At 38.4% G+C, this 23,711-nt stretch overlaps 1 protein-coding gene across 3 annotated transcripts in view; it reads right to left on the reverse strand.

Moving 5' to 3' along the window:
* Window positions 1-20,529, reverse strand: part of LOC137294598 (exonuclease 1-like) — an 86,774-nt gene extending 66,245 nt beyond the window's left edge. Inside the window, exons 1-3 of one of the 3 annotated variants that reach the window (XM_067825649.1) lie at window positions 20,261-20,529; window positions 17,118-17,288; window positions 7,433-7,552 (exon numbers count right to left, since the gene is read on the reverse strand). In XM_067825649.1, the coding sequence (XP_067681750.1) occupies window positions 7,433-7,552; window positions 17,118-17,278 (281 nt within the window). In that variant the 5' untranslated portion in view covers window positions 17,279-17,288; window positions 20,261-20,529. The remainder of the gene's footprint in view (window positions 1-7,432; window positions 7,553-17,117; window positions 17,289-20,260) is intronic. The other 2 variants (XM_067825651.1, XM_067825652.1) reach the window with 2 other exon arrangements.
* Between the last annotated feature and the right edge of the window lie 3,182 nt (window positions 20,530-23,711).

Raw genomic sequence — 23,711 nt, forward strand, 5'->3', positions numbered from 1 at the left:
TGGCAGAACCAACTCAATTTGGCTATATGAGTGAGTGAGTGAGTGAGTTTAGTTTTACGTCGCACTTAGCAATATTCCAGCTATATGGCAACGGTCTGTAAATAATCGAGTCTGGACCAGACAATCCAGTGATCAACAACATGAGCATCGATCTGCGCAATGGGGAACCGATGACATGTGTCAACCAAGTCAGCTAGTCTGACCACACGATCCCGTTAGTAGCCTCTTACGACAAGCATAGTCACCTTTTATGGCAAGCATGGGTTGCTGAAGGCCTATTCTACCCCGGGACTTTCACGGGTCGGATGAACAAAAGAGCAAACAGCGAGACAAACTAGTTACACTAGTTGTTGGTGGTAAGGCAAAACAATATACTTCAGAAAATGTCAGATGAGGAAATCAATAAATTATACGCTAGGTATGAGGCACAACTCGGAGCTGAGATGACAAAAGTGATAGGTTCTACTATTTCAGATTTACACAGGCATAGCGTCACACTTTTTACCAATCCCACCTGAACGTCAACTTTATTTGTGGGAGGACTTAGAGAAGGACCCGTTTATCGATAATGCCTTGAGTTATATAAGTTGTGCTTTGTATCATAAATACGGTATGTATCTAGCTACGAATAACAGCAGCGATCATTACGGAAAAACAGTTTAAGTTTGATAAAACAAAATATAACAATATTATACAAGATGGATGCTGTTCAAGAAGAGATTACCAAGGAGGAAACACCGAAGTCGAGTCCTGGAAGCAGTGACGCAAGTGACCAAGAAGAACCAAAAAAGAGTTGAAGCTGGTAGACAAAATGCCTTACAAATTAGAAATTATGGGTGACAGTAGGTGGCGTAGTAGCCACTGCTGTTATTTCATTATATATGTTGTGGGGGAAACCCACACTACAGCAAGTGGGGGGTCCTGTAGACAGCTGACTGCAAGTCACCCCAGAAATCGACCCTCATATTATGTTATAATCACAATGATATATTTTCCTTAATATATATTATGTCTGAAGGAAAATGATTCGTTAACAATGCATACTACACGTTAGTGGTTTCCGGATTAGCAGTAGGATACGCTCGGTTGACCAAAAAGATTATAAAACAATCGACTATATAACTCGACTTTGATCTGCAAGATATTTTTATGTTTACTATGAATATTGGTATGGCGATGGCCACAAAGGACGTTCTGATAAAGCAAGGTATTATACCTAAAAATATTTTAAAGTATTAAATATAATACGGCCACAGTAGCAATGTTAGCTGGTGGGAATGCATTAGCATTTTCTGGGAGTAATTTTCTATTTTCACGATTTGGAGGGTCAAACACGGCTGAGGTAGAGGCGGAACGAAAACGACATGATATAGCATTAGAAAAACTACAGGCCACACAGGCTGAATATGCTATGAGACGAATGAAGAGACTAGATTTTATAAATACTCAACTCCAGCGCGAAAATCATTCCGTTAGAACTTTCAAGGACGTCGATGAAGCTATGAAAGAATACTATGTGTTAACGGGTACACAACTAGAACCATTAGGTAATGAACCAACGATTTCTCAGTATTACACTCCTTCAGAGGGGTAGAAAGATCGTGAGTTGGTCTTCGTGGTACTGGGGGTAGCAGCGACAGTGTGAATTGTTAAACAATTAGACTAATTACACAAAATATTATATAAAAAATGAGAACAGCACCGCATACTTGCCACTGGGTACTTATGGGAAAAACTGACATTTGTGGTAAAGGAAGCAAAATTGAGGGTTATTGTTGTTTTCACCGTAAAGGTTATACAAACTATACGTGTTCTGTGTGTGGTATAGGAGTTAACAACGGTTCACCGTCTTTGATATCCACTCTATCGATATTATATGTTTTCATAGACCATATAGGATCTGTTGCAGGTTTACGGGTGTCTCCCTCTTATTCACCTCGTAGATCTAATGAGTGCAAGATCTGGATATTTTTTCCCTTTTTTTCTATGGGGTGCTGCTGCCTCTGATACAACAAATTTCATGTGGATAGCTTTGACTGGTCTCTTTTTGAGTAGTCATCTTACTTTGTTGTTCATAAAATCAACCACACGAGTAAGTCAAACTAACCATTCAGTGTTTTCTGGGGGGGCCCCAATTCTAAATCACGTGAATATTGGTGTGCAAATAAACCCTCGGCTATGGAGCCATTCAATCTCTCAACTATGGCTTGCTTTCGATGTTCTCCAGCTGCACCCCTCCTTATCTTGGTATTGTGTTTGGCTAGCAGTTGTGACACAGCACAAATAAATTCTCGACCTGGACCGACTTGCAACTCTAAGGGCCACATTTGTATATGCGTTCAAATCCGTGGGCTACTTGAGTTGCACCCTTTGCGGTCAATGGTTCGGCTTCCTTATGGCGGCTGGCTACGTCTACAACTGTCAGTGCATACTTACAGGTTTTACCTCTGACTGTGTCGTGTGGAAGAAACAACAGGTCAGCCTGGTGAACTTGATTAGGTATATGAATACCAAATTTTCTCCTGGGTATGTATTTTGGTGCCGGTAAGTATATTTGCCATACATATATATATATATATATATATATACATACATACATACATACATACATACATACATATCTATCTATCTATCTGTTATTTAAATATTTTTATGACCGTATGCGTAGGTATTAATACCATCCAAAGTTATCCATCGTTTTGTATCCATTGGTGATAGAGACATCTTATTTAAAGTCAATCCGTATATCTTATGCCCGTCACTATGAAGTGTATTCATGATCATCTGGTTTTTGAACATTTTTTCTCGAATAAAGCCTGTTTGTATAGGGTATGCTTAATATGCTGTTTCACCACATTCTTTTTCACACCTCTAGCTTTTCTTGTTTCAGCGTCATCTGCTTTCTTAATAGAATACATCTTAGGTCTCAATCCCATGTATTCAGTTATTGGTGTACCAGCACATTCATCCTTCATCTTACCTACAGTCCATTTGATTCCATTCGAGACCGATGAATTGCTCGCTAACACAAAATCGAATAATTGCAACAAAACCAAAGTTTGCACAGCCACATGAAATCGACAGACCAACTCTGATGATGTGTCTCATAATTTGGGATACCTGAATTAAAAACAATCATCATTTTCTTGTCACCTTTCGCTATTTTGTACGAGAGGGGCCTCTTGCTGGTAGAACAGCCAGGTGGGCAAGGTGCACGTGTGATTTGCTCGGCAAACCAGACATTCGTGATTGCAGTTCCTGAAACAATGAGATTATCACACAATGCTAACTCAATTATTTGCAAAGTGAAGTGAGCGATTCATCGGTCTCAAATGGAATCAAACGTACTGTAAGACCTTTTTGTTGACTTGTCTGTGCATAGGGTGGTGTCTCAGGTATCATACAGGTGTATATTGGTGTTCATATCCTCGTACACGTTGTCAGTTTGAATCTCCATCAGTAGTGAATCCGTATCTGTGTACAACACATCACATCTGTCTCCATACTGCTTCTTTAGTTCGTTATAGTAGAAATCATACATTAGGTGTTTGGATAAGTCTAGAATGCTCATACGAACATAAACCGGGCGATTAAGTTTAATGTGACTCTTTTTCATATGTGTAGCTGCCAAGTCATCATCGAAAATAGTGCTTCTATTGTATGCCGGGCTGGCTATCAGTTTCCTGGTCTTGTCTTCCTCGCTTGACCGGACTAGCTTCACATTACTCGTTTTCTTAAATTCTCCACTGTTTTTCCAAATAGAGTTGTTCATGAGAGTGTATAAGTTTTTCTCAAAGTCATTTGTGCCAGCTTTCTCAAGTCCGTGTTCATCCTGATATAGGGTTCCATCCAGGGGCTTTGATCAAACTTCAGTATTCTATGTACTTTAGTAAGCTTCATGCCAAGTGATAACTACGGCTGTAAATTACGATAGTGAACGATAGACTTTGTTTTGTTCATCAAATTAGGTACAAGTTTTTCTACATTTGCTAGCAGTCCATTCATCAGGTTATGTTGGTACTCGGATATCCAGTCTTGGTTAACCCTCAACCTTTCTGGTGCCAGGGGGTAACTGTTTTGAGATCTGTGCAATTCCTCCGGGTAATCTAAGTCCACTTCGAGTATATAACCTTTGTTTGAATCCGGTGCAATACTCATGATGTCCATCTGGTGGTCAGTCAACCATTCGATTCCACCCGTGGGTAAATATTGACTCATGGCCCATCCGTACAGATTGTTGGCATCCAGGTAGAGTAGGTGGTTTGAAGGTTTCTTAGGATTGTAACCTGTCACAACCTTGTTATTAGCTTTAGCATGTTTTGATACCATGGAAATACCATTGCGTAATCCTTTCTTGATAAACAGATGCATATCGTAATCTGTGAATAATTCTAATTCAATACCGGTTTTCTTCAGTAATGCATCCCACGAGAGTCCAGGACTCGAATAATACCATGCGGGGTCCAATCCATATTGCTTTGAACATGTTTTTCTAAATATCTAAAAAACATCAGCTAACAGTAACACATCTGTTTTTAAATATAAATCATGGTAATCACCCAGATTCTTACATCTATGTTTTTCCCATACCATTTTAGCGTTGTCGTAATCATCTTGTGAGACGGATGCATCAGAAAGCTTACTGTCATTCGGTCAATGGAAGGTAATTGTGTCTCATTAAGCTTAGACCGGTCATCCATATATTCATACAGGTAGATTCCCTTACGTAACAGCAAAGATCTAGGTTCCTCTTGTGTGTACCAATTAGTTATAGCCAAGTCGTTTGGGTTATTAGCCTTGACCAAACGCTAGAGATGACAACAGAAACTGAACACTATCTATGAATCTCAACCTGTTTATTGAAAAGGATATATATCTCTCCATATTGTTTGGATTACATGATATGTTACCTTTGACTTTTGAAATAGCTTGCACACAATCAAGTTTGAATCATACCCACGTAAATTGTGAAATACCACTGGAATGTGAATAAATTTCGGATTTATCCTTAGCTTCAAGTTACACTCATTTTGAGCTGCACCTCTGTATTTACCTGTAATATGACTGTGATCTCTAACCGAATCCCCATGCAGAGGTTTACAACATGACAATGTGTGCTTTTGATGTGTTTTCCGATCTGCTTGTGTCATATGCATTGGAATTTTGTTGTATAATTTTTTTGTAATCTTTTTCTCTTCTTGTGATAAACATTTCAGAAATTCTTCAGCTGCACCTGGACCTCTATAAATAGCGGGAGGGTTAGCCTGACCATTGCAACGTACAACCACATATCCAAACCCACATGCTTCATGTTCCTGTACTCTTTGCTTGAAACTTTGATTAGGAGATTGTGCTACAGCATCAATTGGTTTAATGATAACTTCAAAATCAGAGTAGATAATGTATGGTACTGGCATTTTATTTTTGTGGTTGGTAAAAGATATTAGTGGTTTCTTCCGGCATATCTATTCGTACGGGCTGTCTCCCCTACACCTAGGCAATCATCTGTGTGCAAATTGAATAGATCTGACCTAAGAAACCCGTGAAGGCAACAGTCGGCTAAAATGCTTGATCCATGTGTAGTGATATTTTTCACCTTGTTGGACCATAAATATATTGATAATTTTACGATCATCCTTATACATTAAAGGACTTATCCTGTGTTCTACTAAATTTTTACCTTCATGTCCGAATATGTTTATCACTAAGTCTGGATTTTGTTTTTCTATTTTTGGGACCTGAGAGATAGGGGTGGGTTCATTTATACCTTCCCATTTGATCGCATCATCTTCTGGATAACTGGAAAGTCTATCAGAATTTTTTTCAGCTGGAAATTTAGAAGATCTTATCGCTGTCCTCATACAATTATTAACATGGTTTTTAGCATTAACCATAGCATGTTTTTTCTTAAAATACTCAGGCAGGGGTAAGTACATTCCACCTCTCAATGGTACATAGTTTGCTATATCCAGATAAACCATGTTATTTTTATCAACAACCCAACCAGATCCCCATTAGTATTAGGTTCTAGTGTTTCTCAAATTTTTTCAAATGATCTGTCTATAGAAGAGCTGATAGTGTCAGGTTGTGTCGTAACTTCTTGATTACCTCTGAAGTAAACATTGGTGTATTCAGTTGCTTCATTTGCCTGTTGTTTCTCTAGTGCCATCTTTAATGTGAGTTGAAATTTAATACCTCTTAAATCTTTCATTTCTTGGTTTACTTTGTCAAATACCAATTGTTTTCTGTCTTCAACGTCTACGTTTCTTTGAATTTCCATCTTCCAACCTCTCAAATATTTTCACAGTAGGTGTTTTCTGATACTTTAAACCCAACAAATCAAATAACTCATGTTTCCTCATGCAAGAATAACGTCAAAGGCACGTTCACATGCTTGTTTCTTCAATTCATTCACTGTAAACATACTGCACAGCGATTATAATATATGTGACACAATTCTCTAAATGAATTGAATGTGTAATCTAACACTCTATCTGTTAAATTAAGCTTACAGTTCACAGCGCATGCTTGTTGAGTACAGTTCAGGTGTGTGTTAGTAAACTAAACATTCACATTTAGACTTTTATGTTTTAATTAGTATACCATGACCACACACGTAGACGATTTTGTTACCGCTTGTGAAAAAGCAATTGAAAATTATACTTTACCTGACTTGTTAATGTTTGATTGGGATAGGGTAACAACAAGGAATGACACAAGTTATGTTAAAATTTATTTTAAAAAGAAACTACTTAGACTTGGGTTCAAAAATGAAATTCAAGCAAACAGAATTTTACCTAAAAATGACAGACCTTATGGTTTGACTATCTCAATAACAAAAACACACACAATTCCAGAGTCAGATGACAGTCCACAGCTATTTCATATATTTCTAGGACAATCAGAAAAGAGATTACAAAAAAAGTGATAGATAAAACTTTATATTTTCCACACAAAGAAAAAGATATTGTTTTACCACGGAATGGAATAAAAATTTCTAATCGTCAACTTTTCACACAAATTCAAACAACTGTTAAAAATGCAAAATATGGCACCACTTTAGATAATCATATTCTAAGAATTACAATACATGAATAACCTCATTCATCTCAATTTACAAATTGGGTAAAATTCTACAATAAAAATAAACCAATTATTATAAATGGTAAAATATCTGGTTATTATCCATTTAGGGAAAATGACAAAGACCCTGATCAGAATAATATTCATAGACTTCTTCATGGTTTGACATGTTCCCAATTGCACAGTTCAAAGTTCATGCTGTTGACCACTGGATTGTTTGGTCCAGACTCAATTATTTACATACTGCAGCCATATAGCTGGTATACTACTGTGTACAGCATAAAGCTAAACTCACTCACTATTTCTCCATGGCATTGTGTATTCATGATACAAACGGTGCATGACTTACTCTTTTCTCGTGTTCTCAACATCTTTCTTAGAAGGTAAACGACACCCGTCAAACACCAGAATAGGTCGAATTTTCTTCTTCAGCATGTTATTCACGTATTTCATGCAGTAATGGACATATCTGAAATTCATGAAATATTTGTCAATATGCATTAACATAGACAAAAACAGTGCCATGGTGTTGTTTACATTGACAAGTAGAGACAGGACTAAAACACTAATTGATACATCTCAACATCTTTCCAAGAGAAAAACAAAATATAATGCCAAGGTTCAGCTTCTGGCAGTTGCATGGCCATCATGGAGCTATTTAAGCCAATTAAAATTCACACAAACTAGATACAGTTAGAGCTTCCTAAATCCTTTGTGAGAATTTGGTTGTGGACTTTTCTTCTTCATTTAATATGATCCAATCTCACAATTTTTTAAAGAAACTTCTGGATATGGGTGTAAATTGTAAGTTTTTATTGTGGATTGATCAATTTTTACTCTTAGACCTCAGTTTGAAAAGGTTAATTCCTCCCTCTCCTCTCTATTGCATACAAATACTAGAGCCCCTAAAGGATGTGTCCTTTCACTAGTTCTGTTCACTCTGTACATGAATAACAGAAGTAACAGCACCAACAATCTAACAGTGAATTTGCGACGATGCCGTGTTAGTAGGTTTCATTCAAGAAAATGAACTTTCTTAAAAAGACATCATCAATCAGTTTGTGATTTGGTCCGAGAACAATTATCTAATGGCATAATTATAGACATTAAATGAATCGGAATGCTTATACAGATTCTGTTTTCAAAAAATGTCATCCGCTCAACAAGTTGCTATCTTTAAATGTAAATGTTTTTCCCCCACTTTTATCATTGTTTCATTGAAATCATTTTAACTTTTTCACTCAAATATTGGTATGGTTACTTATCTCTCGTGAACAAATCTCATTTACAAAAAGTTGTTTTAATGACAGATATAACTTGAAGTATATTAAGTATGCCTTCTTTTCCCAGAATAACCTTTTCAAGTGACACAGGTTATTATTATGAATTAACACCTGTTCAGAGGTTTTACTTTTCTAAAAGTAAATACTGCCGAGGTTTCTAAAAGTAAAACCCCTCCATTCTCCTTAAGGAAAGATAAGAAAACACCTGTCAAAGAAAAATGTAAAATCTTTATTATTTAATAGAAATTCAGGACAACAGAAACAGGCTTTCTGGCGTCAGTCTACTTTGTTTTACCAACGCTCAGAGTAGTTGTTTTGGATTTCTCAGCGACGGTTTCCGTTGGTCCTCTTTTCGCTCTTTTTTCGACACGTACTGCACCTAACTGCTCTTTTGTTCATCTGAAGAGTGCTTATACGCTCCGACTGCTTCGCTGAGATGTCCTGAAATAAGTACCATGCTATCTTCAACAAATGTTTCTTTGATTTCACATGTGTGTCATCTTCATCCAACATAAAAATTAAATATCAATAGAATCATAATGTAGCAAATTTCTGATAAGCTATGCGTTAAATCTCACCAGACTGTTCACAAACTAGCTGTTGCTCTACGCCAGACTGGTACAGTCTCGTTACGGAGGTGGCCCTCAGGGAATGATTCGTTTTGTGCCGAGGTATCCCTGCACTCTGACATAACCTCTTAACTCTCCTTGAAGTGTGTTATATCCAACCGCCTTACTTGAATACCAAGTCCTTTCTCAGGATGTTTCAAGACCATGAAGTAAAACTCTTTGTGGTGCTGCAAATGTTCACTGTAATAAAATCCATCCCATTACATGACTTTCAAATTATTCTCAAAGAATGGATTATACATCTCACAATTTCTAAATGTGTCTGGATAGTATTTGATTTCTTCATCTTAAATGTTTCTTTTTTAAATATTATCTAAAAACTGAAAGGATCGGTTTATATTGTAACTTACCACAATGACTTGTACTTCTGAAAGAGGCGTACATAGCATCTCTCTGCGCAGTGGGGGTTATCGTAAGCTTGAACTTCTTTCTGTATTCCTTTCTCTTGTTTGAGACCACTGGGGTTGTTTTTCCATGTGTCTTCTCTGTACATAAGGTAAGACCGGCTGTTATTATCTGTGTATAGTCCTGTGATCTGTGGATTGGCAAAAAGTCTTAGCTGTTGATGTTCGTTTCCACCTAGCAATGAAAAGTGCAAACTTAAAGTTAAATAGATAAAATTCAGTGTTTTCTTTATAAACTATACCGCAGTAATGTTAACCAAACAATACATCAGCTTTTTCATATACATGTTGCAGTACACAATGTGCAAATAAACAGTTTTTAAATTACAGGTTACGACCATGTTCATTCAGTCATACCATTTCAAGTAATACCATGTCTGGTACTACCAAACAATTATACACAGTACTTACCAGTGAAATACAAAATGGTGTGGGGAATCCTCGCCATGCAATCCCCTCTTCCAAAGCTGGTTTTCGTCATCGCTGATTACTTCAGTCTTTTTTCAGGAAGACTCCCCCAAACCGGCCGCTGAATGCTCTTTTATGACGGCGTCGAGAGCGGTTCTGGCTTCAATAAATTTGTTGTCCTCAAATAAGTTCACAGTTGAATTTTGTGATTTCAGATAGGATAGTAGAGCGCCAAGAAGACCTTATATTGTTGACAATAGGTAATCAGACCCATCTTGTTTTGAAACATCGAACAAAAAGTATTTACGAGCTATATTGAGTCCATAGGCACTCATTTCATCCACAGAGCAGCGTAAGGATTCATCCGGCAAAGCAGTGTTATCACCAATACTTCGGCTACGTCGCTGCTCCTGCAATCTTTTGAAAACCGATGTTGCCCACTGCATTTTGTATACGAATAAGCTTCTCGAATTTTGTTGCCAACTCGCTCTCCGTTAATGGTTCCTTGAACCGAAACACAAAATCATCCTTGTCATTATGTTCTTGAAACACAGATTCTGTGAGGAATATGTTGGCGTCCTCCATCATGAGCTCTGCCTTTCAGTGACTGAATTGTATTGACAGTGACGAGAGGCATACCCCATCCATGTGCTCCTCCTGCACACAGCACGAAAAATGTACCCTACTACCTCTCCCTTCAGCCATTTCTATAACACTTCTCGCGATATACCGCTAAAATCGGTAACAGGTGAGAAAAACGTTTCAACGTCGATTTAGTTTACACTAATATGTTTTTGAAATCTTGTAACCGTTTATATGTATGAAAAAGCACTCATCGGTTATAGTTGGGAAAGTAAGTCCTTGACCATCGGGTGGGTCGCCACCCTCTGTTCTTGGGTCTTACTTTCCCAACCATAATCTCGGAGTCATGCTTTATCCTACACGTGAAATAGCAGGAGTTTCCATTAACAATCACTCATATCCCTTTGGAAAATGTAATTTTCTGAATAAAATTGATATTTTTATACTTACCCTGACTCATGCTTAATTGTTTACTCTCCTCTTCCTGGCGAAGGTAGTGGAACACCTGAAATCCCTTCAAGTTAAAGTGCCCTTCTAAAAGAAGCGGACGTAAAATCACACTCACCCAAGTATTACCTCCCTTTTCCCGTGCAGATGGTCAGCTGACCACCATGCTACTTCACTCTCTCCATATCGCTCGACGAGGGCGACTGGATTCAATTTGGGTTCCAGGCAACTGGGGTCCCATACACCGCGATAAGGCTTTCATTCTTTCGATTTTCCTAACTAAATTTATGCTGTATATAGTTTTTGGCTCATATATATTTGTTATTTTTATACAATTTTGTAATTATTGTGTCTATTTCAGGATAAGTATAAAATATCAATTTCATTCAGAAAATTGCATATTTTTCCTTATCCTGACTCATGCCTAATTGCTTACAGAATCCGACGGAAACGGCGGTGGGTCAGGCCACGCTGGATTCTGCTGTCAGTTGTCAATTACATCCAATAATTTCCCACCCCTAACTTGTAACGGCGATAATTCAGTCCTATTTTTCTCACATTCGCTGTTGATTTTGGGGGGAGTCACATCCAGTCGACAAAAAGGGTTTTGCTGACTGGTACGTGGTGACACTAATATAGTTAGTGTCTTGATAGTTTCTGATAGTTTCAAGACGTGCACATACACTTTCCACCAAAATACACCGCAGAGCCTCTGCGTCACGTGCTAAATCAGGTGAGTTAACTCAGTGTCGTCAGGAAACTGTTAGTTGCTGAGCAACGACAAGTGGTCCAAACCAGTGATTGAAATAATTTTTCAACTCAACCTGACAGCCATGCTGGTGGCCCATAAATGTCGCCTGCCCATCTTGAAAGTTGCCTGCCCACCTTCAAGTAACCCTCTCTTTGATTGGTTCTCATTGAACCATGTTTCTACAGATATCCAATCATAGCATAGCTTACTAAACCAGCCAGTTTTAGTGGCCTATTGCTATCTTCACTGGTTGAAGAGGTGTCCATGTATAATTATGGAATATGCTCGTAGCTTTCATTTATCTTTCTTAAATCATAATATGACAAGACAATTCAAATGGAATGATCGTCCTGAGAGCTAACCGATGGTAGGTCAACCGTAAAATTTTCAGCCAGACAATTGGGCTGGTGGAGAGAATTTCCAGGCAGCCCGACTCAAAATTTACCAGCCATGGGCAGTCGGGCAGGCCGTTATTTTGATCACCGGTGACATCCTCCGTGGCTATGTCTCGCAGATAATGGTTGGCGAATACTGTATTTGATATCCAAAAACAGTCTTCCATAATAGTAGACAGTGAGCAGTTACCATGTAGCGCTCGTGTAGAGGGTAGACCTCTGACTTCATGTGGGTTAGAGGCTCGTGGAGGGTCTAATCCTGCTGCTTTATATGCTCTAAGTATAACAGCTCCGATTCATACAGAGATAGTGTTGCGGGATACTTACATGGGTGTCTCAGTAGATATAGGGATAAATAGGTGCTTGAACCATTGTCTTCTAGACTTGGTACATGCAATGTATATTTTCAGTGTTCTCACTGGACATAATGATAAATCTATCGTGAGGTCCTAAGATTGAAGACAATGCAGGTATACAGAACTGTCTATCCGGTTGACCTGGCATTTAATCCTTACCACGAAATTCCATCTTAGACCCAAATGAGCTGTTTCCTGGTGACTTGTGTCAAAACTCGTTCATTTAAAGTCTAGAGCATGAAGTTCTGATGTTCTTACCGCTGTAGCCGAGGCAAGTAAAAATAGTGTCTTTTGAGTCAACATTTCAATTGAAGTTCGATCAAGTGGTTCATATGCATCACTTTTGAGATGTTGGAGTACAACATTTAGATCCCACACTGGAGCTCTAAATCTGTGTTGTTGATCTTCCAACTTGAACAAACATAGTAAGGCAATGAGCTCTGGTACTTTAGTCAGTTTGGTCCCTGTTCCCATGGAGATGACTGAGCTGAGAGCAGCCAAGTATGTAGATAATGTAGAACCCTTCAGACCTTTTGACTGACGTAAATACCATAAATAATCTGCTATTTGAGGATCAGTTGCCTTTTTCGCCCGAAAATCCCTTTTTCCTAGCGTACGTCTCAAACCGTTTCCATTTGTCGTCATAGCGAGTGGATTTCCTTAAAGCTAAGGTGACTGCTTCCGCTGCTCTCGCGGAATATCCTCTGCGTTTCAAACAAGTCTTAATATGGTCTATACGTGAAGATGGAATACTGATGGTTGGTGGTGCATTTGTTTTGTGTGGGGATGAATGTAGTGTTGGTTGTCCTAGCTCTTCTATAAGTGTTGGAAACCAATCTCCCGTTGGCCAGTAAGGCACGATCAAAATCAGTTGTAACCTCTTTGATTGTCTGATTTTCTCGATGACTTTTGGTTGGTAACAGTACTGGAGGGGGAAACGTGTACGTGTTTAGTCCTTTCCATGGAATGCTGAGAGCATTCATTGCCCAGACTCAGGAACCTGGTACTGGCGACACGAAGGTTGTCTGTTTGTTGAATATCGTTGCAAATAGGTCTATTTGCGGTGATCCTAATAGTTTGACTGATTAGTTGAAAGGCTTCCCAATGCAGCATCCTTTCTGTTGGAGATGGACGTAGGGGACAAGATAAGGCATCTGCCATGACGTTGCAGGCTCCTGGTATGTGACATGCTTTTACTTGAAGACTGAGACTGTCTACTAGGCTTAACAGTTAAAATGTTAGGCATAGCAGAGAGAGTGATCTTGTTGATCCTTGCTTGCTTATGTAAAAGGCTCCTGTGGAGCTGACCGTGTAGATAATCAATAACTTGTTTCTCAATGCTGTCAACCAGTGGCGGATGGCATGAATGACCACTTTCATTTCCAGCTGGTTGATGTGAAGAGCTTGTTCCTCTTTGTTCCAGATTCCTGCTGCTACCTCATTTCCCAGATGAGCTCCCCATCATTGTAGAGATGCGTCGACGTATGGTGGTTGTTGAATGCCGGCTCTAACATATAGGTTCCTGTGCAGACATTTGATCGGCGAGTCCACCACATCAGAAAAAGCTTCAGGCTGTCTGGGAGTGGAATCTGTCCTCTGTTGTTGAGATGAAGATTCAAGAGTCGTTGTAAGGGACGCAACTGCAGTCTTCCTCTTCTGGTCATATCTTGCGGTGACGTGAGGAATCCTAGTAGACACTGCCATTGTCAAAATGTTAGTGGAGAGAGTACAGCTTGCTTGCGTTATCTGATTCAACGTAGTGATGAAACGAATCCCGAGGAATTTGATATCTTGTTGAGGTTCCAATTCCGACTTTAGGTGATTTACTAACCAACCCAGTTGTGTTAGTAGTAGTCCGAGTTGATTTTTCCGTTGATGCGCTTGTCTCCTGTCACCCAGATAAAAAGCACTGCATAGCCCCCTGAGGTGTAGATAATTGACGATGGGCTTGGTTATCCCTGTAAATAGCCATGGGGCCGAAGATATTCCAAATGGTAGGACTGTCCATTGATAATGCTGACCGTTGAAAAGGAAGCGTAGATATTTTCCGGTTTCTCGATATATCGGGATATGCAGTTATGCATCTTGCAGATCTATACTGGCTAGGTCTGATGAGGAGTGGTAACTGAGGAAGATGTGCCATTTTGAAATGTTCTGGCTTCCATAAACGTTTTGTTGAAATCTTTGATGTTGTAAATGAGAAGGAATTTCTCTCTGGAACTGTCCTTCAGTACTAGGAAAATTGGAGAGTAAAATCCGTCCATTAGATTATGTGACTGTATTACTTCTACTGCTGCCTTCTGCGACAGTGTTGATATGGCATCGGTCAACTTGTCTAGTTGATTGTTTGCGTAGATGATGGGAGTTGGTTGTTTTCTGAACGGTGGTGTATCCTCCAGTGGAATCTTGTAGTCGTCTTGAAGAATATTTATGACATAGTTGTCATTGAGAATTCCTCAATTTTCCCAGTAGCGTTGAAAACGTCCACCCACTTTAGAACGGCTGGGGGTGGAAGACTCCAGTCGTTCCGACCCTGATCTTCAGCATTTATTTCCTCCACTGCCCATAAACGATCTTCCTGACATCTGAGAACGTTTACTTAGTCCTTAGGGGCGACGAAATGAAGAATACGATTTCTCCCCTCTAGCTTTGAATTTGTCACTCGTTCTTTGAAACCTGGAAAACTTGGACTTGCTAGTGTAACGTTGATTTGACTGTTCAAGGACAGAAGTCAAAGTGTCGATGGATTTTATCATCATAACTTCCCGTGAATCTTGAGTAACTGATCTTGCTACCCCTTCAATCCTTCCTTTGAATACCATAGGTGCAGACTTGATACAAGGGCTTTGTGAAGTTCTCACTCCATGAGATGGCGGACAGAAGCCCCTGCCTACGAAGTGGATTAATTCCTGCAGTGGTAGAAGCTAAATGTTCAGACATAAACTGCTGATCCTTCCTCTGTGTAACGAGTGCCGCCACGATCATCCTCTCTTCCTTATTTACTGGATTGCTAAACTTAGCGATGAGAGTCTCAATGGCTCTAGATCAAGCGAATCCAAAAGAAGGTTCACCTTGCAGTAGCATCCAGCTGCACCAATCTTTTGTCTTCCTATGTATAAAATCTATTACAAAACAACATGCATTAATAGGCAGCACATGTTGCTGTTGAAACTTGATTGCTCTCTTGAACGCTGTAGACAAAGTCTCAGGTATCGGCAGAAATGTTAACGTATTAATGTCGTCATTCTTCATCATGTATGTGTTGATCTTGTTGGTATTCTTTGATGGGGAAGCCAGGTTTAAACCATCTGTAATCTATGATGTGATTTCCCCGTCCAAAAATAAGACTTCCTCTGCTGACAATTCACGCTGTTGTCTAACTTCAATATTCCTACAGAAAGATAAATTCATAGATCCCCGACAATCCTGACTGCGCGAGTCAAAGTCCAAACAGGAGGATGACTGCATACATCTTCTATAAATAGGGGAGACTGAAGGAGACCTTCTCCATCCATGAGTGCACTCACGCGAACTCATTACGTCACTCACCCGAGTATAGCTACTCGTATGAGTGCACTCACTCGGCGTGGGTATATCCTTCTTTGTGCTGCGATCTGATGATTGGGACCTGGATCTTCTGGAGTGTGTGCTTGCATGCACCTACTCTTCATCTTTAGACGTGAGTCCCGATCCAAATGAATGCTCTCACTGATTCACAGTCGACGTAATTAGTGAGTGCAGTCGTCTTTCCTCTTCCAATCTTCGCTCCATGAGGTTCATCATCTGCGTTGTAAATTGTTGCATGAAATGTCTTGGGAGGGGACTCACCCGACCCTGGAAACGACCTTGGAGATATGGCGGGCTTCTCGCTGGAATGAATCTCAGCATCAACTATTAAACAGTTACCCGACTTTATCTCATTAGATTTAGACATGGCTAATGCGAGCGGATGTTGCTTGTCTCTAGCACGTCTATGAACAGACCATTAACATAATAAGAATTCTGCTTCAGACAGTTTAAAGCAAAATACACAACGAATGTGAGCAGAACATAAAGGTTTACACACCGGGCAAAGTATGTGCAGGTCAACGGCCGACAGTCGTAATCTGCACTGAAAACACGATTTCATCCAGTGAGACTAATTCTCAGTTGACGAAATATGTGTTAGAAATAGACACAATAATTACAAAATTGTATAAAAATAACAAATATATATGAGCCAAAAACCGTATACAGCATAAATTTAGTTAGAAAAATCAAAAGAATGAAAGCCTTTACGCCGTGTATGGAACTCCAGTTGAATCCAGTTGCATATCGAGCGATATGGAGAGAGTGAAGTAGCATTGTGGTCAGCTGACCATGTGCACGGGAAAAGGGACGTCATACATGGGTGAGTGTGATTTTACGTCCGCTTCTTTTAGAAGGGAACTTCAACTTCAAGGGATTTAAGGTGTTCCACTACCTTCGCCAGGAAGAGGAGAGAAAGCAATTAAGCATGAGTCAGGATAAGCAAAAATAATTTGAATTTATCTATGAAAATTCTCTCTGATCCACGTCATGTGTTACAGAGTGAATTTGCCAAGCTTAATTACGGAAGAAGATATGTATTACCACATTTCAAAATCAATAGAGGTACTACACTACTTTCACTACTACTAACATCCGTACGAAAAAGAAATGGTGAAATAATCAAACTGAAACAATTGGCAGATTTGCTGTCATTTACTCAATTTGAACATGTTCATTGAATCAATTATATATGACTGAAAACTCACGTACTGGTCAGAAGTCTCACCAAGTGCCAATTTGTCAGCACATGAAAATGCGCCTTTATGAAGCCAGCAATATGCATCTATTGCAACTGTGCAACCTTCAAACTGTGAAATATTCACTGGAGTGTGGATCGTTTTCAAGTATGGCAGGAGTCCAGTTATACCCATGGTTTGAAATCTAAAAAAGAAAGACTGTGGGATTATTGATCACTGATTGGATATATTGAGGTGGCATGATGTGGTTTGCATACATCCATGTAATATTCATTCATTCATATAGAACAAGGAATGTGCAATTATCAAAACAAAAATCAAAGACTGTATGTAGACTAATTGTAGTGTCAATGTTCAAAGTTTGAAAAGCTTCCATTGTATTTTCAAGGAATCCTTAGCAAATCTACATCCAAAATTTAACATATGTGAGGAATGTGGTTAAGGTGATATTAGTCATCACAACACATTGAGGTATAATATTTCTAACAAACCTCCAGAAAATGGAAAACCTTTTGTCATTTGGTACCTCTTGGACAATGGTATTCCTTCAGATAATATCATTGATAACATCTTAAGTATAATAATCAACAGTCACAGATTTGAATTGCTTAATTTATATTTAGCCGAGGGTTGTTTATTAAGGACACCACCATTTCAATCTTCCTAAAACATTGTGTCCAGCTATTCAAGCTAGTACTGTTTACAATCTATTGTGAGCTGACACTTGTGTGACCATTCAGTGTTTAGTCTGAACCCTTGGCATCATGTATGAAATAGTGAAACCATTTCAATAAGTTACAGTTTATGTCCTTATGATTACATCATCTGAAAGTGGATGGGTAGTGTCTCCAAAACAAGCTCTTTCAGGCAACATGAAGGGGTGTCACTTTAACGAGCAATTGTAATTTCAAATTGCTTTTTAATGAACTTTAGTATCTGAATGTGTGATTCTAGATGACTTCTATCAATCTCAAACACACAATATTTCTTGCATATTTGTTTACTTCAGTTTGTGATGCATTTACTGTAGATTTGGTTTTTTGTGGGTATCAAGATAAAAGGTGAAACAAAATGGGGATGATGAGACCGAAACATAGCAAAGCCAAATTGTTTGAGCTTAACAGATCTGTCAAAACTAAAACATAAAAAGAACGGCATTTGTATTGTTTTCTTGGTGATTCTACATACTTTTGATCACCTCTCAAGCAAGTTAAAGAGGCACTGATCCAGAGAAATGAATATTTCTTGTCAACAGTCTAATTACGAAACCAGACTGAAAACTGGTCAGCACTTGCTCCTTCGACCATTACAGGCATGGGGACTGGGCAAATTCACAATATCGTAAAATTACTCACTTATCCGGAAATCGGATTTCCATAACCAGACTGTCATTTCCACATACAAAAGGCAAATTATATGCATTGACTACTGTACTTGACAAGATGTGATTTTATGTATGCATTGTTACTTGCTGATGTCTTATCACAAGATTACATCTAAGGACTATAACGTTCATTTCTTTGTATGTCTTCTTACATATGATCCTTGGTTCAGATACTTGGAAATGTGTTTATCTAGGCAATTTCAAATTAAAATAAAATCAGATAAGGCTGATATATTACATGCTATGTAATATGCGCCTGGAAGTGCAGAAAGAAGAATTATCAGCTGAGTTACAAAAATAAACATGGATTAAAGCATTAACCGATAACACGCTGATGATTAATTGTTAACATTATCTTGCACAGAGGATTTAGCAAAAGTTGGTGTTTATGTATTGCAGATTTAGTGATCTATACTCAATATGCCATGGTGTAAAGTGCCTGTGTGAAAACGTCCTTACTTCAAAAGATTAAGCGACAACACATCGATTGATGCTCGTAACTGGCTAATTACTTCTTTTAAGAATGGTGGACATCATGCAGTTAGTTGCCAGGTGTGCTATCTGAGGCAACCAATGCAACTATACACTAGTGTGAAAAATCTGAAACAATTTATCACTTTTTCTCATACCCGAATGTTAAAAAACACATGACATGGAACAAGATTCTTTATCAGCAACCGATGAATGGCATATATTTCTTTATTGTGTTTAAAAGGATAATGACACATTCTTTGAACAAGGTAATAGCCTGACATGGTTGTAATAACTGTAGTCTATTTTAATTCTGTTTAAAGTTTTCATTTGTTTCCAAAATAATGAAAAATGAAGACAGAAATATTATCGAGTAAGAAAGATTTAATCTTTGCTGATCAATCTGTAGTTATAAATGTAATAAATAACAGATGCTGGTGTCGCAGCACAGCTCTCAGAACTAGTCACGAATTCTGGGATATCATCTCAAGGGGAGAACAATAAAGCAACAACCAGTCCATGGAAACTGCTCTGGATCAGTGGCTCTTTCAAATGTCACCCCGAAATATTTCATTTATATCTGAAGCCTTAGATTAACGATAAATAGGAAAGATTTCGGCCTGTATCCCCTCCTAATTTCATCCTAGTCAAATCATATGACATCAATATATATCTCTCATGTGATAAGGATGAGTTTCAACGCTTTCTCTTAATTGCATCTTGACATACTGAAACTTTGAAATACGTGTTCTACTTCTAAAAATGTCACTCAAAGAAAGTTTTCATTATCTCTAAGATATAAAGGGATACAGACGGAAGTCTTACCAAAAATATTCAGGGAAAGTATACAAAAGAAGACATCATAACACCACGCCATATTTAGGAGATAAACGCACTGTGTTGGAAAATCTGAGGACAGCGTACATGCCCAAAGAAATTATAATACCTCTAAATTAGATTTGAACACAAACGCGTAGCGTGAGGTCATAAATACAAATATCCGAGCTATAACAATTATACTGGTGATTAAGCAATTACAATCCAGTATTTGCTGAAGTCATGGTAGAATTGGGGTTAGCAAACTTTGATACACTCGTAAAGTTGTACATAAGCCATGATAAGACTAATGTCAGCCCCGACCCACACCGTCACCAACATTTACACTTTGCCCTTAAATCTTCCATGAAAAACACTGCGGAACATAATCCGTTGCACCTCCGAGACTACATACGATGGTGAATTACAAGAAAATTATTGATATGGCTATCGTTGATTTAAGGTTGCTACTAGAAGAAACATACCAGCAACTCGTCATGCACTCAGATCTCCCGCCACTTTAAAGGATATTGTTTCAAATTCTGGAACGATGTGAACAACAAACGGAATTCCGCCAAGTGAATGAAATTCTACAAGAAATTAACACTGAAGGGCCCTACAGATTTTCTTTCCTACATGAGTTTTTGTTTTCTGTGTCATTTCACTTGTAAATATATTATCCCCTATGTTTCGGGAAAATACACACACTAAGCATTTTCGTCCACAATCCACATAAACAAACTTTTCGAAAAGTGAAACTAGACTAGTTCAACTGTTGGTGCGTGCCGCACGCTTACCCTTTTTAGACACCTTTTAGACAGGGTCCCAGTCATTTGCTGTGGCTCGGTTGCATGTGCAATGCGGAGTGGATTGTGACCAACTTGCTTTTTCGGAACATGACACGTGCTGGAAATTATTGTCATTGGCAAGCGTTTTAAATAACGAAACTACTCCACAGATATGACGATAACTATTTCTGTTAAGCTGGATTTTACATCGCAGGAGCAGTCAATCTTTGTGCGTGGCCATTTTGATAGAGAGCTGTGGCCATTTTGACTAGAATCAGTGTGGCCATTTTTGTGATGCCATTTTAACCTGTTCCCTCAGTCCAATATGTTCTGTTTAATGTAAAATTACCTTCTTCATGTTTCCCCGATAAGTATTCGGGATGAATGGGTAGCCAAATGGTTAAAAGTACGCTGATGCAAAGCAATTAATACAAGCTCCTGAAAGGACATTTGTATATGCCAAAGTAAATTAATAATCTCGTATAATGTCAACCTCAACGAAAATTGAATCAGGTGCTTCTATACATGTTCTAAAATGGCGTACAAACGCCCATAAAGCACGCAAAGGGTTTCGTTTACCTTAGAGTATAAATGACCGCGTTAAAGTTTATATGACTATCGACGTTTAGGGTGATTCTTCAAAGGCATTTAGAAGTTGGCGTAGCAATACAGGACAAATTTTATGGATAGCAGTTAACTTCTTGAGTTTATTTTCACGACGTTTCGGGGCTTATCCTAGCCCCCTCATCAGGTTGAGCTGAACTGAACAGTAAGGCTAACTGTTAACTCTCAGCACAGTAAGGCTAACTGTTAACTCTCAGCAGAGTTAACAGTTAGCCTTACTGTTCAGTTCAGCTCAACCTGAAGAGGGGACTGGGATAAGCCCCGAAACGTCGTGAAAATAAACTCAAGAAGTTGCTATCCATAAAATTTGTCCTGTATAACGTTTAGGGTGTTCCCACACTTTTGTTTGTAGTATATATGCCCTTTTTTCTCTGTGTATCTCATCACGATTAATAAAATACCATGTATAGTTACATTCCTCAATGTCATGGCGAAACTTTGAAGATTTCAGCATATTAACCTGCATGTTATGTTTGTCAGCGACACTCCTCAAGAACCAGCGACTGGAATTTCTTCATATTTGACACCAAGCTTCGTCAAAGGAAGGTGCAAAGCCCAGTCGATTTAATCTTCAAGGTCACGGAGACACTTTGAAGATTTCAGCATGTTAAATTGCATGTTAACGAGGTGCTTGAACGCTACATGTTTATGCATAAGAAAATGTACGATGAGCATATGTTACAAAGGTTAGATTTGTGTGAAATATATGCCCAAAGTTAGGAAATATCTACAAACATTGTAAATCCGACCATAACGTGTATTTTCTACTATATTTTCTTTTATTTCAATGGTGTACTGTCCGGCTTTGGATCCTGTGGAATTTTGTGTACATGTATATAATTTGTATGAAATATGACCGAGCGTGGCATTTTATTCATTATCCACGTCACGTCTTAATGCAACAAATTGTCAAAATGGCGTATTTTTGTTATCTTTATTGTTTCAAAGCGAAACCGGTTTCATAAAGAGGTTGCGGAAGAATTGTGTACCGTAGAACATTTTTTTGCATGACGTCATGCAAAAACGCCATCGCCTCGTACAGCCTTCTACTGTAAACTACTACTTATTGCTTCACTCGTCTATGTGTTTGTTATGAATGAATGCTAATATATATAATGCACAACTTTCAATCATTCACCACATGCAACTAACACCTATCAGGCTTATAACCAATAAACAGAGAACCAACAAAGCGTACAGGCAAAGGAACCTTCTTTAAAAAAATAGATCAAACCAGGGATAATCTGCAACCGGGATAAGTTACTCGCTCGCTTACTTTACCATTTGTACTAATCAACATGTGCATCGTCATGCTCCAATGCACACAGTGACTTGGCTCGTTGCCAGCGCAACTTCAGCTGTGTTTAATAGAACTTCAGCCAGTTTATTGTATCAGTTGGATTTTTACAATGAATGAATGAATGAATGAATGAATGATGAATGAATGAATGGATGGATGGATGGATGGATGGATGAATTATAGCAGGGATACTCTACAACAGGGATAGGTCACTCGCTTGCTTTCTTTACCATTTGTACTAATCAACGTGTGCCTCGTCATGCTCCAACGCACACAGTGACTTGGCTCGTTCCCAGCGCATCTTCAGTTGTGTTTAATAGAACTTCAGCCAGTTTATTGTATCAGTCGGAATTTTACAATAAATGAATGCATTATAGTAAAAATTAAGAGCAAGAATTATCTGAATAAATGAAAGAAATAAAGAAAAAGAATAGAAGAAAGAAGTACATATGTAAATGAATGAAAGAATAAATGATACACCGCGGCCTTCCCTCCCAAAACATGTTCAAGAACGCAAAAGTATCGCGAGAACACAACTGTCAACATCAGTTGTCCTTTTAAAAAATCTACTCTGAGACATTTTTGTTTACAGTAATAAGTAAATCATATATCTTATTGCATGTGGGGAATGGAATGGACATTAACAAAATGTTAACTGACACTGTCATACACCCCTCATAAAACAATAAGTGTAAAACTGTCACAAAGCGTTCTAAACACCTTTCTAGTTTTGTCAAATAACATGATCAACAAGAGAGAAGTTATGGAACTATAACCTACACGCATCAATGGCGGATCAGATCAGATCGACGTTATGTCATATTTTTCACACACTTTTTTTTAGGAAATAACAAGGAATACTCAAACAACGGCGTATAGCAATTCAATGGCGGATCAGATCAGCGATATGTTATATTTTTCACACGCCTCAATAACACCCTAACATTTTGTTTTCGATTTTAAAACCATCACTATTATTTGCAAACACATTTCACCTGATAGTATATTCTCCTGGTATGAATTGAAGGTATATGTGAAAGATGTTTTTTAGGAAATATCTAGGAATACTAAAACAACGGCGTATAGCATTTCAATGGCGGATCAGAACAGATCAGCGATATGTCATATAGTTCACGTACCTCAATTACACCCTAACAATTTTTAAAGTCATAAAACTATCACTATTACTTGCAAATACCTTTCAACAAAAGGTATGTTTCCCTT

The sequence above is a fragment of the Haliotis asinina genome, chromosome 8 (genome assembly GCF_037392515.1).
Source record: "Haliotis asinina isolate JCU_RB_2024 chromosome 8, JCU_Hal_asi_v2, whole genome shotgun sequence".
Lineage (NCBI taxonomy): Eukaryota > Metazoa > Mollusca > Gastropoda > Lepetellida > Haliotidae > Haliotis > Haliotis asinina.